Source organism: Miscanthus floridulus, chromosome 4 (genome assembly GCF_019320115.1).
Source record: "Miscanthus floridulus cultivar M001 chromosome 4, ASM1932011v1, whole genome shotgun sequence".
NCBI classification, from domain to species: Eukaryota; Viridiplantae; Streptophyta; class Magnoliopsida; order Poales; family Poaceae; genus Miscanthus; species Miscanthus floridulus.
The window spans coordinates 8,008,351-8,020,387 of NC_089583.1; the positions used below are offsets into that span (position 1 = coordinate 8,008,351).

Consider the following 12,037-nt stretch of genomic DNA (forward strand, 5'->3'; position numbering starts at 1 on the left):
CGAGGCGTGCCGGAGCGGTCGCTGTACCGTGGGCCCGCGAGAGGATGGACCCGCGCGGCGGTGGGGGTAGTTGGGCCGGTGGGACGTGCGGTAATGCGGGATGGGGTACGTGGGGCCCGGGCGTCGGCGGTGGTGGGAGCCCGTGCGGTGCTGAGCTGGATGGCGGGCGCCTCAAGATGCGTGCGGGATTTGAGGGTGGCCGTCGGATCGGTCCTCGGGGCGTCGGGATGCCGGCTTCGCCTGGACAAGTGGACAGCTGGTTTTTGTTGCTTCCGATGATTCCATGTCCATGGCTTTTGCCGTTAGCATTTTGTGAACTACAATTCTCTCTATAAAAATAGATGATATACAATTTCAAAAAAAAAGAAAAGAAATAGATGATATACTGCATTTTTAAAGAAATACTACGAAAGATCATTTCAGGAGCTTCTTTTTTTCACATCGGCTGAGCAGGTGCGACAGACAGGAACCATGTGGCTTCTTTCATTGCGCAAAGCTTGGGCAGCAAATGTACGCGCATTTGTCATCAAGAGCCTTCACTCAGTCACCAATAAGGCTAAATCAACTACCCTAGCTAGTACCTTAGTGAAATAGACAGGACACAGCATTTGAAGCATGGTAACAACGGGTGTCCGTGTCTCGTTCTGCACGTATTATCACTCCAGCGGTGATGTGATGTGTTTCACGAGATCTGCACCAAGCAGCCTGAAAATGTAGGGCACCTGTAGAAAGTAGAAACACCTGAAACCTGTAACTGGATGGGATCCTTTACAGATCACGGACACGCAAACTTTATAGATCATGCGATGTGTACTGGAGTCAGGTGAACAGAAGCTCTTCTTTTTGTCACGTCTCCTGTGCCTGCATACAAAGGTTTCAGTTGCATGTCGAGAAGGACAGCGGAAAAGGTGATGTAAAGGCAGCGAGCCCACTGACCGAACATCTCTCCACTTTTTACAATTTTACCCGAAACGGTTGCAGATGGTTTGGAGCGGGAGGGTGGACCGTGGACCAGACAAGCATGAAGCAACCATAACTGAAGCGGCAATCATGCGGGAATGCAGGACCATAAGATTAGCATATATTAATTCTTTTCCCCAGCAGAATAAAGGGAGACAGTGGAGATGATAGCCTCTGCTTTTCTCAGAAAAAAACAATTCATCCTTTGATTGGAGGCCAAAGTTGACTGGGCTAGGATAGTGATATACTCCTACATCCCAATGGTCAGTACAATTAAATAATGCATCTCAGATAAGCAGTCAGAATATGCATCAAGCAAGGACATGTACCCTTGAAATTTGAAAATAGCTTACCAACCAGTGTGAAACGAGAAAAAAAAACTGCACTGGCAGTGCTCTCCGATAAATGGTACAGTAACAATTAAAAACCGTGTGCTTCATTTTATTCACCATTTGGAGCAGAAGCTTATGAATAAGAGGCCTCTATGAATAAAGTCCACAATGTTACATCACAGCCACAATCGTTCAAAACTATGTCCAGTTACTCACCTCAGTCGCGAAACAATCACAATCACTGGCGTTTCATAACCTAGTAAACCTCCACGTGCCACTGCTTGTTCTTTTTCAGCTGTGACAGCTTCTGGTCCCAACTCTCACCTCTTTGCTCAGCCACCCTCTTGAGCGTGTCCTGGATCCCTGGCATCATCCCCTTCAAACCGCAGAAGTAGATGTGCGCACCGCCATCTAGTAGCTTGAAGATTTCATCGCTGTACTCCTCAATCTTGTCCTGCACGTACATCTTGTCGCCGTTCTTGTTCTTCTGCTCCCTGCTTAGTGCTTTGTCATACCTGCAACGTCACCAACACTTGGTTGAGCTCAACAATAACAGCTAAGCTTTACTTCACCATGATCAAAAGAACAAAGCTTTAGACTAGATCTCTCAGTTATATCACTAGGAGTCTAGGATTGAATGAAAAAATATGTTAAAGCATGATGAACTCTCAAAACCTGAAATTGTCTGGATACTGCTGAAGGTAGTTTGTGAACTCTTCATCATAGAGAAGGCTGTCAGAGTTCGCAACACCAAGGAAGAGCCAAGCCAAACCACCAAATTTGAAAGTTGGGACATCTTCCATGAACATACGACGTAAGTAGCCACGGTAAGGAGCAACACCAGTCCCTGTGGCAATCATTATATGAGTCGCATTTGGATCATCCTCGGGAAGAAGCATTATTTTGCCTGAGGGGCCTGCCGGAAGAGAAACAGTTATGAGATGCTTAAGGAAGGGATAGCCAGCATATAACAGAAGACAAAATAAAAGATGATCAAGCTAAATATCCCCTCTACATGTGACCATATTGAACATGTTTTAACAACAAATTTTACGACTCATGTGGACAACAACAACAACAAAGGCCTTTAAGTCAGTCAGTTGGGGTAGGCTAGAGTTGATGAACAACCAACAAAAAAGGAAAAAGAAAGAAAAATAAAACAAGAGTACATAAGGCATTAATGGAGGAAAAAATTAAAACCAAATGTGCTCGGGTGTGTGTTGTAAGGGTTCTTCCCCCTTTTTTCTTATTATAATCAACAACAAGAAAAAAATTATAATAAAAAAGAATGGTATTAAGACAAAACCTGAACTGCAGCCAACAAAAAGAAACATCAAGAAGAAAACATGTCATAAAGGAGGGGAAAAGGCATCCGTTCAGTGCATACTATTCAGTTAAATCCTTAGTCCTTACCATGGTAAGGACACCACATAAGATTGACCTCATTTTGAATGTCCGCTTTGGATGACAGAACAAGGCCTTTTCTTAGTTCAAACCATGTTAGTGCCTTCTGCAAATTTGAGATTTAGCTAAAAAAAAAAAATCTACTGTAGTCACCACTCACCACAAATTTTACATCCTATAGGTAATCAATTAATAGCAGTCTGTCTCTGTTGTTCTCGAGAATATACAATATCCTTTATATGTGACACATACATGTCACACACCTCTCAGATGAGCAATAAACAACCAGACTCAGCTACCATGGCAGGACACCAGGCCAACATTTTTGTCAATCACGGATCAGATTTGCATATCTTCGTGATCTCAAAATCTATGAAAATAAATCTAAAAAACACATAGGCAAAAGTTTCAAAGGGCTAGAAATGATTAGGATGTAAATGTGATGCACAGTCAGGAGATTCTACGATCCATATTTTTTTAATGGAATGGAGTGAATCAGATACCAAGAAATTTGGTATTCACAAAGACCTAAACAAGCTTCTCGGCACAACTTAAAGAAAGCTGCACCAGGAGTACCAATGCAAAAGGTCTCATCATAAGTACCTGTCACATTTCATCATTTTCATCTCCATTCCACATGTATGATTACTACAGCAAATTAAACAGTTGGTATTTTAAACGCAGAAAAAAGGAGGAACGAGAGTTGCACCTTGATCAACGATGAAGAAATAATTGTGATGTAGAATAAAATGTTGAAAGGTCTATTGTGCAGTTAGAGGCTATAATTTAGTGTTGGAATACACATAACAATGTTTTTTACATGCCATTTGAGATCAGTTCCATACCTGTGATCTGAACTTTGTCCCCTGGTTTTGAGTCACACAGGAAGTTACTGCAGATACCTTTCTTTGAGGGGTCTTCCTCTCCAGTTTCAGGATCATAATAAACAGCACGACGAACACATAAGCTTGTTGTCTTTCCATCAAAAGAATCACCATACCTAGTAGAAGCAATTGAATAGAGCCTAACAGTATTTGGAGATCCAGGTTTTTTTGGATTCTCTCCCTGACAACAAATTATATGTTATTGTCTGTGAGAAACAACGGTATTAGATACAGTAAAAGCAGATGCAGATAAAAAAGGAAAAAATTGAACCAAAAATACAGTGGGGAGGCCCCCACTGTAAAATTTTATTAAAATAAAGAGGAGCTCAACAACTGTTCGAAAACAACAGGGAGGGAAACTGTACAAGAGCAGAAAGAAGGAAGGGGGTCCGAGGTGGACCAGAGAGCTACGACAGCCCAAGGGGGGAGAAAGCCAACAACACTAGACTAGGACTGCTAAAAGGGATAGGAAAATAGATCTTTTAGAGTCTATGAGCCTGTTAGCTAGTCTTCTCTGCACAAAAAGGCCTACATATTTTTATGTCTTGCTAACAGCAACCGAGCTAGGATTTCCCAGCAATTTTTGACAAGGACCTTACAAGTCATAGTTAGGTTTTAACATTGTTTGCCGTCACTATCAACAGTCACAGAATTGGAAATATTGGATACGCTGTATACAGACGATTTTCTGACGAGATTTAACCATAATATCAAGAGCATATATTTGAATAATACTATCTTATTTATAGCAAAAATGATCAATAAAGAATCATATAACAATAAAAAAAGCATACAAACTGCAGACTATGAAGTGACCAGTGCACACTTGCCAACAATGGAAGGACAAAAGGTATGAAAATTCAAGGAAAAAACTATAGAAATATTGCATTATGCTTGGCAGGACTAGGGAGGAGATGCTTACAGGAGGAATGACACCATAACTCTGTCCTTCCCAGTATGGAACATTGCCACCATGATCAATGACAATGTGGCATGTCTCACCTGGAGCTTTGGGTCCTACAATCCTCTCAACTGAGACAATTGTGGCCGTGTAAGGTTCCTTTGGTTTGTATAAGTTGAGTGGTGGCTCCTTTGCATTCTCCGGCTCAAATGGTTTAACAGCGACTTTGCTTCTGCTTGCTTGTTGAACCGACATGCAGAAGACCTTGTTCAGATGTCGTGGTTGCTGGGTCTTATTTTTCCATGCTAATGCCATCCCAACGCATGGTTTGTTCCGGAAGTTTATATTACTGCTACCCTGAATAGAACAAGTGAAACCTGTAAGGCTACTATCATACATCACAAGGAGCACATAAATGCAGGAACCAAATCATCACAGCCCTCTCAGGCAGGAATGTTGCAATACTACATGTGTGCCAATAATATCAACAAATACTATGCTTGTGTGACAGACAATTCAGCAGGAATCAGCTGCTCATCCATAAGTCGCAGTGGCTGAAAACAGCAAATATCCAAACTAGCACAAACTTCATAGCACCTAAATAAGTTACTGACTAGGGAATCTGGCTACTGGCTGTAGAATCAAACTGACAGTATCACTGACAAATCTGAGCAGCTCAAGTGAATTGCAGATGTCGCTAGCAACAAAATAAGGCCATCAGTGGCACGCATTTCGCTTCAAATACCATTGGTATTTACAATTCTTCACCAGAAATATAAAAGAAAAAATCAAACACCCCGTCCCACTGAATAATGTTCTACAGTGACAATACGGACCGAGCCACGAGATTCCCCAAATGAAGGGGACCAGGCTCTGGCTTCAGTACGCTACGCACCTTGAGCGCGGTGCCCTTGACGAAAGAGTCCGAACCGACGGACACCGGGGCTGCGGTGGCCACCTGCACGGAACGAGAGAGAGCGAAACGTAATCAGAGAGCATGCGGCAAAAGACGGGCCGGCATCGCGCGCGCGCGGAGTGGCCGTCCGTACCTGAGATCCGAGCGCCGGGGAAGCCATGTCCGACCGACCGAGCCGCGTGGGAGGAGGGGTTTGCTAGGGTTTTGATCTGCGGGAGGGAACTGAACTTTGGGGAGGCGAGGCGAGCGACGGGGAGGAGAGGGACGGGCTTGTTGACCGTTTGGAAAAGAGAACACTACTACACTCCTGAAGAAAAGCAGGGGAAGAAAGGCTCTTCAGTCCTGAGCCTTACAGTGACAGCCGAATTTTGTGGTGCTCAACCGCTGACCATTAAAGGCTACTTGCACTATTATTCTTTAAGCCGTGTTTAGTTCGTGAAATAAAATTTTTTAAGTCATATCGAATATTTTAGAGGATATCAGAAGGGATTTTTGGATACTAATAAAAAAAACTAATTACATAGCTCGTCTTGAAATTGCGAGACGAATTTATTAAGCCTAATTAACCCGTCATTAGCGCATGTTGGTTACTGTAGCACTTATGGCTAATCATGGCATAATTAAGCTTAAAACATTCGTCTCGTGATTTCTAACCAAACTGTGCAATTAGTTTTTTTCGTCTTTATTTAATACTCCATGCATGTGCCGCAAGATTCGATGTGATATTTTGGGGTGAAAATTTTTGGGAAAACAGGGCCTTAGCTTCAGTATTTTTCAGAGGGGCCTTATAGGCCGGTTTAAAAACTTTGAGCAGCTTTCATTTTGATAAATGAAGCCAGTTCTGTGCTGATTCATGTAAAATTCGTACATTTCGAGCAAGCGTTACCTACACATAAACATCATGTATGTTCTTTCTTCAGAGAAGATGGTGGGAGGCTGGTTGTGGAAAGCAAATCGGTAGGCAGAACAATCGAAGCAAAATGTGTTTTTTTCAGACAAACAAAGAGACCACACCGCAGACACCATTTGTTCCACAGCATGTGCTCGGGTCTTTTTTTTATTTCTAACATCTTTTTTAAACTATTTTCAAATCTGACACTGTTTTTTTTTCAAAACTAACATTTTTGCCAGCGCCTAACAACGCTGCCGCGTGGCGCAGCAGCAGAGGGGGTGACGTGGCATCGGCTCGGGCCCTGACCGGCTGACGTGGCAGGCACTGCCGCGCTGCAGATCTTAGCGTGGCAACGCCGACTATATGTCGCGCCGCGAGCCTCCCTCCCTCTCTCTGCCTTACTTCGAACAGAGGTGAAGGGCGACCGCGCCGTCCCCTCCCGCCTCTCCCAAGGGCTGCCGTCGCTTGACCCTCCCTGCCCGCCTCCCTCCCTCCCTTTCATTCCCCACAAGCTTCTCCTCAGTCTCGATCACGGTAATGATATTCTTATTTGTCATTTGAACGGTGGATTCAAATATTATGAATGGTAGTTAGAGTTTGGAGGAAAATTATATTTGGAAACTATGAGTTAGAGTTTGGGGGAAGATATTAGTTCGATTTTGTCAATGTTAAAGTTAATTAGTTGGTTAGAAGTATGTTTGCCATGTTTAGTGTACGGTTTATTTTTGTTCCTATAAGTGTTGGTTATATTATTTTAGTTGTAATGCAAATGGTTTTCTTTTACGTTAATTTACGATGTTTTGATTGATGTTAAATTACAACCGTTTTATTAGATGGAAGACATGTTTTGGGAGCAGTTGTGGCGAAAACAGGATCGTCCTAGACAATTGTACCCCAACGCGTCTAGCAAAGATGCCCCCATCCCTTCTGACATCCCTGTCCCTAACTGTGACTGTGATTTCCCGGTCGACGTGTTTCAATCGAGACATCCGGACACAGTGGCACGTTGCTTCTACACATGCAGTCATTTTAATATAACTAATTCTTTCCGTACCTTTTTTTTCTTCATTTGTATTAGTAGGTTATGAAAGGATCAAGATACTCAAGAAGTGGGTAAATTGGGCTAATTTTAAAATTCTTTGCAATAATTAAACCCTACACTTAGCCCACTTCACCCATTGTGCCTAGAAAGTGTTTCTAATATTCAACCGCACAAAAATTTTGCAACCTAAGTTCTAATCCTACTCTAGCATAGCAATTCTATGAAAGTAAAGACAAGAATTGAATTGCTCAAAGTAAATGCTTAAAGTAAAGAGAGAAGGAGGAATGCGGTGATATTTTGTCGAGGTATCAGAGAGTCGCCACTCTCTACTAGTCCTCGTTAGAGCACCCGCGCAAGGGTGTAGCTCCCCCTTGATCCGTGTAAGGATCAAGTGCTCTCTACGGGTTGATTCTTTGACACTCCGTCGCGGTGAATCACCCACAACCGCTCACAACTTGAGTTGGATCATCCACAAGCTCCGTCGGATAATCACCAAACTCCCAATCACCACCAAGCCGTCTAGGTGATGGCGATCACCAAGAGTAACAAGCAAGAACACTCACTTGACCACAACAAGCCTAATGAGAAGGGTGGATGCACACTTGCTACTCTCTTTTCACTAATGAGGCCTCTCTCTTGGATTCTCAGATCTCAATCACCTCACTAGGACCTTGCTTTTCTTGGCACTCTCAGAGGTGTTTCTCAGCTGTTGAAATGAGCAAAAGTGATCCATTGAGTGAATAGAGGAAGTATTTATAACCCCTCGTTCAAAACGAACCGTTATGTGCCTCTACGGGGTGACCGGACACTCCGGTCAAATTGACCGGATGCTCCGATCAGTTCTCCCTGCCACCGAGCAGTTAAGTTGTGACCGGACACTGGCCAGCGTTCGGTCAGTACTGACCAGACATGTTCGGTCACAAAAACTACTCTCTGGAACCTTACTGATGTTGACCGGACTCTGACATTCAGCGTCCAGTCACTTTGCTGCTCAGCGTCTGGTCAGTAGCCGGAACCTGACCAGCATTCAATCAGCACTGACCGAACGCGTCCGATCAGGATTCTCCTTCTCTGGAACCTTACTGGAGTTGATCGGACTCTGGCACCCAACGTCCGGTCACATTTCTTCTCAGTGTCCGGTCACAACCAGACGACTTCACCTTGATCAAATGAACTGACTAGACTCTGCGCCAGCGTCCGGTCACACCGTCACCAGCATCCGGTCAACATTTGACCCTCCATTCACTTTCAACTCGAAATCATATGTGAATGAAGTTTGCTCCAATTGATCTAAGGGCTACTTAGGAGCTACCTAGTGCTAGATTTGATAAGTGTGCACCACACCTAACCCACTAGACTCACCTAGGTCAAGCTACCATCCATACTCCCTTAATAGTATGGCTAAAGAAAAATAAAGTCCTAAACTACTCTAAGTGTCTCTTCAACACCAAATGACACTTAGAACTAGTCCATCCTTAACCTTGTCGTCCATCCTTTGAAAACTAAAATGATTTCCATCGTAGGGACATGACAGCCATGATTACCCAATCAATTGCCATTATCATGACCTAACTTAATTGCATCTGTAAAACACACGTTAGTCACAGTAATCTCGTATTGTCATTAATCACCGAAACCCAACTAGGGGCCTAGATGCTTTCAATCTCCCCCTTTTTGGTGATTGATGACAATACAACCTCGAGTATGTAAGAAAGATGAGGTTTTCAACATGCTTGGCTCATATAAGCTTTTAACAATAAGAACAAAAGAGTTAGGTAAGCTTATATGACCCAAGCCAACAAGATGTACTCAATTGATATGAAATAAGCATGAGTACAATAAATAAAGCTCATTTGCATCAGAGTAAAACATAGAAGCAAAGCAAATGAGCATAACCAAGTGACATGACATATATAAAGATCAACGTAGAGAGCACACATGTCACATATCGCATAAATATCACTATCACACATATATAGTTCGATGCATGAAAGTAAACATGAATGCATAATAGAGTATCACACATAAAAATCCAAATGTAATAGATAAGCTCCCCCTAGATATATCGCTCCCCTAGATATATCGCTCCCCCTAAGTCTATCATATTTGATCCCTCTCCCCCTTTGGAGTCAAACATCAAAACCTAAGGGTCGGTCGGCGGGGCTGCAATGGACAAGTCGGGCGCTAAGGTGCGATGAGCGATCTAGAACTGGGTAGCATCATCATCTGATCCTGAGCTCTAAGCAGTCTGACCCTCTAGCGCTAGAAGTGACGCTGAAGCTATCTGGGTCGGATCTGGGACTGGTGCAGCCTGTGACTCAGCAGGTATGACTGAAGCAGGTGGCTCTAATGATGCAACAGATGAAGGGAGCGTCTCTGTAGTCCCAGTGATAGGAGCAACTATGGAAGGACCAGGGACATGTAGATCTAGCGATGTCGGCTGCCCTATCAACTCACTGAAGGTAGCACCAAGGCTCCTGGAAACTAGGGTATTAGTCACAAGCATCGATGAAGTTTGTGTCGGTGTGAAGCCCATAACAAGAGGTGTGAAGGAAGGACCCTGGGCTGGCACTGGTGAAGCAAACCACTGGGACACCTGCTCTGTAGGTGAAGCAAACTATGTAGCTAACTGTCCCTGACTCTGAAGCCCACTAGGTTGTACAACTAGAGTCTGTGAAGTGGTGGCAGGCTGGCCGAGCTAAGGTGTAAGCTGTGGTGGTGGAGCCCCAATAGCAAAGACGACATGCTGCATGAATCCAAGTAACTGATGCTGCATGAGGAGCTGCTGCTACTGCATGGCCTACTGCTGCTGCTGGATAGCCTGCTGCTATCGCTGGAACTCGTCTTGTGTAGCCTGAACCTATGCTAGAGCAGTTGTTGTCTCTTAGGCCTGGCAAGCCTGATTCTGCCTCATCTGCTCAAGAATATCAAGGAGAGTGAGGTCTGTCTATGGTGTAGGTGGAGCTGAGCTGGAGCCACCGGCCTCACTGTTATGTCACCGAGGAGGCATCCGAGGGATATCCTGATAATCATCATCTGAGCTATCACTAGGGTCGCTCTCGACCATACCCTCCTGTTGAGCATCTAGTTGCTCTTCCTCTGTAGCTGCTACACCCCTGATGATATCATCCTGCTGGGCTGCAATCTCTAGCACCTTAGGGCGACGGCGTGGCTGGTTAGGTGTCCTCGCTGCACTGTGGCGGAGCATCTAAGTCATGTTATATGCTAGAAACTCTATAGTGGCACTAGAATACTCTGCCAACATCTCAAGAGGCCTCATTGTGACTGCCCTATGAATTAGAAAAGTGATCCAGTGAGCATAGGGCAACTGTCGGTGACCCTTGAACCCCTCTGCAAGTGTATCCTCCATCTCAGATAGAATGACATCCCATACATCAAACACTGTCTGCTACATCAGAGCATTCAGTAACCATAACTGAATGCGAGTCAATCCCTCATGATATCCCATCCTCAGTAGCAGGGTCCTCCTCATGATAGCATCAAGCAGTCTGGTTGTAGGAGTAAGATCTCTGGGTGTCCTGCTCGACCCCTCGCTAAAAGGCTCTATGAAGCAAGGTCGGATGAGGTCAGTGGGAGGCACAAGACCACCGTGAGGGCATCTAGGAGGCTCTGTGTGTCCATAGCAAACCTCGTGAATGCGGACGAGTGACTCCTATAACCTGAGGATCTCTCTGACCCTGAAGCTCATCAGCCTATAGTCGCGGCCTCTGAATGCAAAGTGAATAAATCTATGGCCTAGGTCAATCCAAAGTGTAGCATAGAACATATATGCCTGTCTGTCCAAGTAAATTAGTCAATCCTGGCAAGTAAAAGAGATGAGGGTGGATCTGCTCTCATGCTATTGCAACAATGGCCTCAATGGAACAAACTCGCTGAGATCTAAAGGTCACCCCACTGTTAGTATATGCATTATAGAAATCCTCCTGCAGTGGCGTATAGAAACCCTCTGAAGCATGCTTATCAATCCTCGGTGGGAACTAATCCTCAAACTACATGAATCTAAGCTATTGCACCTGCTTGGTCGTGGTGGCCCTCAAATCTAGATGAGTCACTAGAGGTGGACCCTATGGTCTAGGAGGCGGATGAGAACCCCTCCTCTGTGTCTCTGGCCTCAGTGTCACCTGGGTACGAGTATGACTAGAGTGGCATAACTGGGGATGAGGTGTCTGCTCTATCTCCTATGTCTGCTCTGCCTCCTGTGTCTGCTCTGTCTACTGCTATGGCTCCCCTTGAGGCTGAGTCTCCTCTATAACAACACATCATCCCTCAAGCATGATAGTCCTAGCTGGACTACCATGATGATGCTCAACCTACTCAATGGCTGCCCTCTATGCTGGTGAAAGCTGATCTGCAATCTAGACACCACTCCGAGCACCTCCTCTCTCTGCACGCTCTATGGTGGCTGCCACTTCTACTGCTCTCGTTGTATTAGCATCTACATACTTCCACTTCTTCAACATGATCTTCTTCGTTGCCTTGCCTTTCACATCAGCAGGCAAGCGAGGCGGAGGCCTCGGATCCTCATCACCTGGACCACCTTTGGCGTTCTTGACACAAGCCATTGCTAAAACTAACACAAACTATAATCACGGACAAGAGCCAATTGTGACTGACACTTCCGAGGCTTGGCCTCGATCCGTACTCACAAGCTTGGCCCCGAGTTAACTGACAACTGCCAAAGTGAT

At 44.6% G+C, this 12,037-nt stretch overlaps 1 protein-coding gene across 1 annotated transcript; it reads right to left on the reverse strand.

Moving 5' to 3' along the window:
* Window positions 1-1,380: 1,380 nt before the first annotated feature.
* On the reverse strand, window positions 1,381-5,683 carry LOC136550889 (ferredoxin--NADP reductase, embryo isozyme, chloroplastic). The gene is made up of 6 exons (XM_066542472.1): window positions 5,531-5,683; window positions 5,377-5,439; window positions 4,503-4,838; window positions 3,542-3,761; window positions 1,968-2,208; window positions 1,381-1,807 (listed from the first exon to the last, which is right to left on the reverse strand). The coding sequence occupies exons 1-6, from the start codon at window positions 5,555-5,557 to the stop codon at window positions 1,549-1,551; spliced, it is 1,146 nt and encodes a 381-aa protein (XP_066398569.1). The 5' UTR covers window positions 5,558-5,683; the 3' UTR covers window positions 1,381-1,548.
* Window positions 5,684-12,037: the final 6,354 nt, after the last annotated feature.

Bases quoted from the DNA above. Each gene is read 5' to 3' on its own strand.
- LOC136550889 (XM_066542472.1), bottom strand. From the start codon at position 5,557: ATGGCTTCCCCGGCGCTCGGATCTCAG. The intron at 5,440-5,530 runs GTACGGACGGCC...CGTTCCGTGCAG, and splicing joins CCCCGGCGCTCGGATCTCAG to GTGGCCACCGCAGCCCCGGT. The intron at 1,808-1,967 runs GTTTTGAGAGTT...GTGACGTTGCAG, and splicing joins CAGTATCCAGACAATTTCAG to GTATGACAAAGCACTAAGCA.